This window comes from Ambystoma mexicanum, chromosome 3p, assembly GCF_040938575.1.
Source record: "Ambystoma mexicanum isolate Mex_15411 chromosome 3p, UKY_AmexF1_1, whole genome shotgun sequence".
NCBI lineage: Eukaryota > Metazoa > Chordata > Amphibia > Caudata > Ambystomatidae > Ambystoma > Ambystoma mexicanum.
Window position 1 is genome coordinate 519,263,669 of NC_090925.1, and position 6,144 is coordinate 519,269,812.

At 46.4% G+C, this 6,144-nt stretch overlaps 1 protein-coding gene across 5 annotated transcripts in view; it reads left to right on the plus strand.

Moving 5' to 3' along the window:
* The window catches only part of ELMO2 (engulfment and cell motility 2), a 1,054,165-nt gene extending 1,048,295 nt beyond the window's left edge, over positions 1-5,870 (plus strand). For 4 of the 5 annotated variants that reach the window (XM_069651200.1, XM_069651199.1, XM_069651201.1 and 1 more), the window contains exons 20-22: positions 2,963-3,045; positions 4,241-4,318; positions 4,535-5,864. In XM_069651200.1, coding sequence (XP_069507301.1) covers positions 2,963-3,045; positions 4,241-4,318; positions 4,535-4,735 — 362 coding nt within the window. In that variant the 3' untranslated portion in view covers positions 4,736-5,864. Of the gene's footprint in view, positions 1-2,962; positions 3,046-4,240; positions 4,319-4,534 lie in introns of all 5 variants that reach the window. The other variant, XM_069651203.1, reaches the window with a different exon arrangement.
* The last annotated feature ends 274 nt before the right edge of the window (positions 5,871-6,144 follow it).

The following is a 6,144-nucleotide window of genomic DNA, read 5'->3' on the forward strand; positions in this document are numbered from 1 at the left end:
TTGCTGCGATCTCCCGATACACCAGAACCACGGGGCGGACGTCTTTGTGGTCTCATCGTCTGGTGAAAGAGTTCATGAAGGACTGTTCAAATCGTTCCCGCCGGTGAAGGCTCCGGCCCCGGCGTAGGAGCTCAACGTGGTGCTGATCAAGCTCATGGGACCTCCGTTCGAGCCTCTGCACTCGGCTCCGTTGAAGTTCTTGTCGTGGAAAACAGCGTTTCTTGTGGCCATCACCTCCGCACGACGGGTGGGAGATATCCAGGCCCTTTCCTGCAAGTCCCCGTACTTGACTTTTCACGACACGAGGGTAGTGCTCAGGACGCACCCCTCCTTCATGCCCAAGGTGCCGTCGGACTTCCACCTCAACAAACCCTTGGTGTTGCCTGTTTTCTTCCCGTCGCCTTCGTCGCCGGCTGAAAGGACTTTGCACTAACTGGATGTGGCTAAAGCGCTGAAGTTCTACGTGGACCGCACGAAGTGTTTTCAGAAGACGTCACAACTCTTTGTGAACTTTGGACCTGTCAATCAGGGGAAGGCTCTCTCGAAGGCTTCCATTTCCAGATGGCTCTCCGGCTGTATCATGTACTGTCATTGGTTGGCAAACCGACCGTTGCCTGGCCGTCCGAGAGCCCATTCCACCAGAGCGATCGCAGCTACCACGGCGTTCCTATCTGGTGTGCCCTTGCTGGACATCTGCAGGGCTGCTACGTGGAGGTCGACGCACACCTTCACGAAATTCTACTGCGTCGATCGTGATTCCAGGGAGGAGTCCAGGGTCGGCCAAGCAGTGCTGGGCAACCTGTTCGCCTAAGGTGAGCCTGTTGAGGAGGTAAGATTTGCTTAATGTTGAGTTTGATGTAATGCTTAATGTTGAGCCTTTGCCACCTCCCGTGGTTGTGCATGTGTGTACTGCTATGTATTCTTTATTCATGAGCATGTGAATCCATGCCAGACCCCATGCTGGAGAAGGAACAAGTTACTTACCTGTAACTGTTGTTCTCCAGCATGGGTCTGGCATGGATTCACATGCGAACCCTCCCGCCTATCCCTCTGCGGCTCTTCACTTGGTCATACTGCCACTTCACGTGCTACCAAATCTGAAGATGGCTGCCAGAGGCGGGGCTTAGGTAGAGGGCAGTCATTGGCTGTGGTCAGTATGACGCAGAGATCAGTGATTGGTTACTACTACGAAAGACAGATCAGAAACGAAACTGATACTGGTTTTTTCTTTACCGAGGATTCCCAGCCTGACGACGGGGAATATTCATGAGCATGTGAATCCATGCCAGACCCATGCTGGAGAACAACAGTTACAGGTAAGTAGCTTGTTCCTTTCCTTTTACTTTTGTGAGAAGGTGAGACACTCCTTTCCATTGAATAGGCCCTTCTCTTGGATGTTTGGCTCTCAGATGGTTTAGAAGAATGTACAGGAGCTGTCTTGGCAGATTCTTTGTCAGAAAATAGACCTTTGGCTTCTAAACGGAGGGGAAGTCTTCTGTGCCTATCCTGCAGGGTCTTGTTGGAAAAAGTCCTGCAAATGTCACATTTATTTATATCATGAGGATATAAACAGTAGATGCATTGATCATGAGGAACGCTCACTTAGACAAGTTTCTTCATGCACCTTCTGCCATCCCTGAATAGGGAAGGCTTCTTGGTAGTTGGAAGTTCAGCCATGTTCTGAAGAGGATTTCACTTGGCGATTTTTTGATGAAATAGTGTTTTCTGAGCCCAGAAACACAGAGCAGAAAGCTCTTGAACAGGAGATTTCAAAAATATATAATTTGTGTAAAACAAATATACCCAACAGGAAAAAATATACAAAAAGCTCAGAGAGCTGGAGGATTCTCTCTGTTAGACTGCAGTGAAAAATCTGAAGATGGCTGACTGGGGAGGAGCTTGAGCACTGCCACCTCATTGGTTGGGGCCATAAAGGACCAAAGTGAGTTGGAGGGACTACACAAGTGGATGGCTCATAGACCATGTGGGCTAATTACACTCATATTTCTATGGAAATAATGGATATATGACGACGGGGAATATTCAAGCATCTGAATCTATGAAAGATCCAATGCTGGAGAAGGCACCATATACTCTGCCGTGCAAATGACTAACAGATGGCAGCGGGGAGCCGTGTAAGTGTATGTCAACACGTAACTGCTCTACGCTGCCAAATTACTCATTTTAATAAAATGAGCTCCAGAGTGTACCGCCTGCATTTTCCAGTCACTCTAGGCCCTTCCCCAGGTGGTAACATTTTGATTGTGGGAGGGAGCAGGGAGCCTCCACACGCCCCCACCCCACCAAGACATCCCACACTCTTCCCTCACCGCCCTCCCTCCTGCCTGCCTGCTAAACCAACCAGAACTTTTGAATATCAACCTCGCCCCGACCCCCCTTGTCGTTGGGAGAGGTTGGGGGTGTACATGGACCGTAACGGCCACAGCAAGGCTAGGTTCGGCCTGGCGGACCGTTACCGACCATGTACGCCCCCGGACGCGATAGCCATATTTGTTTAGGGGAATATGTGAATGTATACAAGATATCACATTTCTGGGAGGAATATATGGGGACCAGTGAAGTTCCTGATGAATCTGTGTATATTTTTGATTCCTCTCTTACACAACACAGTGGCCATATGAAATTTGTATGTGTTGCCAATCCTAATCTTTCTTTAAAACCTCGGGTCATTGTCTTAACCAACATTCTATGAGTTGGCTATTGCCCACTAAACCATAAATGGATGAGGCTGTGGCCACAGAAAATGATAACCAATGGAAGATGGAATTTATAGATTTCTCTTAAAACAAGTGTGCATGATATTAAATCCTTGTATTCCGCTCCATCTATTTCACTACTGTGTCTGGCATGCTTTCCTGGCACCGCAGGTCTGGAAGGATGCATCATGATGTATTTTGGTATTCTATACATCATTTTTACATACTTCATTTCCTTCTTACAGTTCCAGTAGCAGACATCAAGTCAGTGGTTACTGGGAAAGACTGTCCTCACATGAGGGAGAAGAGCGCTTTGAAACAAAATAAGGTCTGCAGACTTTCTCTTTTGCTTGTTTGCTTACTGTATTTTCTCTTCATAAGGTACCCTCATCCGAGCAATCTGTTATGTAGCCACCCACCTTCATGAGGTACCCACTGCTGCGTGGATAATCTGCAGCTCAGAGAATGGTCAGAGCTGCCACTGCTAAATGCCACAATGAAGGTGCTTTCTTCTGTCTGGCCTACCAGTACTGACTTGGCATCCATCTGCTGACATCCAAGTCTACACTTTGTGGCTATGCCTTGTTTCCAAGGTTCCACTCCCTGCTAGAAGGGCCCTAAATTGTCCAGGTACCCTGACCTGCAAACTCTTTGCGGTCGGTGTCTGCCAGTCATGGACGATGCATCCCTACTGACTGCTGTCCAACCTTGCTACAACACCACATTATCAATGCCCCCTTGCTATTATTTTACAGTCCCCTACAACTACCAGATGACTGCACCTCACCCCATGTTTGCCCGAGTTCTCTCTCCCCTAGTGACAGCATTTTCAGTTCCCATGTCTGAGGAGAAGTCTATATGGGATGCTTGTTTGTGTTCCGCATTTTAGCATACATTATTTTTCCTCCAATATTTTTACAATGCAATGTAATTCTGCATTGTCACAGAGAACCTACCTCAGTAAGATTAGTGGGCATCCTGCTCTTTACAATCTCCACTCTGATTGAGCCGCCTTTGCGTTCAGTGCCCTTCTTTTAGTGTGTCCTGTCTTCTCAATGTACCCCATAACAGTATTTGAATCCCTCGTCCTAATGAGCCCAGTTTGTAGTATGTGTCCACCTTTTGCTGCCAGTAATCCCCTACCTTATGCAGGCAGCACCTGATGTCCATCCTCCCTAATGTTAGTGTTATAGTGAATTAGTTCCATCTATTTGAAATGATCAGTACGTTATGCCCTATGTGGAATATTTGATTGAGTTTAAAGAAACGTGTCTTAATCCCCTGACTCTTCTTATGCCCTCTGCACCAGGGAGCGCAATGGGAAAATGGGTCGCACACCAAAATGCCAGATTAGTAGAAACAATACCTCTTCTCCTTTTTGTTACTGGGCAGATTGGCGTTCGTGCATCCAACACATTAACTTTTCCATCAATGCATTTTGCCTTGGAATGTCTTAATCATACCATGACAAAAATGTTGTCCCCAGCGTCACTGTACTTAATACTTCTGTTTCTGTTCTACAGGAAGTTCTGGAATTGGCCTTTTCAATTCTGTATGATCCAGATGAGACTCTGAATTTCATTGCTCCAAACAAGTATGAGGTAAGTAAGCCGGTCAGTTTATTGTGAACCATTGGGGAAGAGTCTATAGAGGACACTATCTTGGCCTTGCGAAGGGAAGGATAAGGGGAGGACCCAACATAAGGAGAACAGCATCAATGGGCTGATTTAATGCCATGCACATGCTCTCTTTTTCCCCAAACCTTATTCTTTGCTGCCTTGCAAATGCCCTTACTCAAGTTTGTGTTGTTGTTGCAGTACTGCATTTGGATTGATGGTCTGAACGCCTTGCTGGGAAAGGACATGTCCAGCGAACTAACCAAGACTGACATGGACACCCTGCTTAGCATGGAAATGAAGCTAAGACTGTTGGACTTGGAAAACATCCAGATCCCAGAGGCCCCACCACCCATCCCCAAGGAGCCAAGCAGCTATGACTTTGTATATCACTATGGCTGATTGTCAAACATAATCATCCTACAAAGAGACACGCCAGCTCTCAGCAAGTGACTGTAAATCTGGGAGCTGATGAGATGCGAGTGAGGGGCTGTGCTTGTCAGGTCATTAACAGTTGCTCTTTACTCTGATATACATTCAAGCCATGCAGATGGGCCAATAATCTATTGGTCTCCTCATGCCATCTGTCTGCCCCTGGATGCTCTTAGTCTCTTCAGAGAATGGAGGGCACTGTTCTGAATGTTGCAGCACAGTGTGCCTTGCCTTTAACAGTTCGGTGGTGGCATTCTAGGACACTACAACTGAAATGATTTGCCTTTGGTGATTTGTGGTGAACTGCGTTGTACACCTGATGAGACTAAGCTTTCATCAAACCAAAGCGTGAATGTAAAAATTGCCTTCAGGCAGAGCCATCTTGACAACAGATCATCAGAGAAGAGTTTTCTATGCGACATATTGGAGCATGTTTGGAATGGCCCTGATACTCCTGGCTGTAAACATAGATTGCATTTTGAAATCCCCAGCTTGGATGGACTGCGCGTAGAGAGCTGAGATTTTAGACTTCTCCCTCCTGGGATTGGTGGCAAGCCTGTGTTCAAGTTGACATTATGGTTGTTTTAGGCTGGATGTGAAGAGCCTGAATTCAGGCTTTGCCAATGGACTCTAGATTTGTACTCTCCAAATAACCATCTCTTCTGGGGGTGAGCCTTGGATCGACCACATTTTAAGGGAGATAAACTGTCATAATTTTTCTTTCCATTTCAAAATGTTTTGAACCAGCTGACCCTTTGGTATGTGGAAACCACTTTCCTTTTCCACTTGAAAAATGGTGGGTAGACAGACTGTTATTCATCCATCAGGGATGCATGGAGCACCTTTCTCACTTGCTCCCTGCTATGTCTATAAAGGGCCAAGTCAACACCTTTTGCTTTCTCCTAAGCCTTTGTTCAGATAGCCCTTTTCTTTTTAAGCCGTTTGTGCAGTGCATGGACGGGGCATTGGCTTCCTGATGCCCTACGTTCTCTTATCGTGTATATTATGCACATCTAAGCCTTCACTGTCCCAGTTACGTAATCATTTGACACCTGCTGTAGCCCTTGCCAAGGTGTTTATTGTACAAATTCATTTTTCTCTAACCCACTCAGTTTTTCTACTGGTGTCTTCATTTCCTACTTCATGTGTGACATTTGAAAACCTGCCCTGCATTCTGTCCAAATGTAGCACTCACAACTACCTTGTCTTCTCTCTAAATTGAAGGGCCATGATTTCCCACTGAAAGATGACTGACATGGGCATGAGCCGTTTCCCTCGAAGACTGACACTTGTGAATCAGTGTACTTTTAGACAAATAGTTAGATGAACGTGTAGCAACAGACACTGCTCCACTAGGGAGGGGAAGGAGCATACATTAA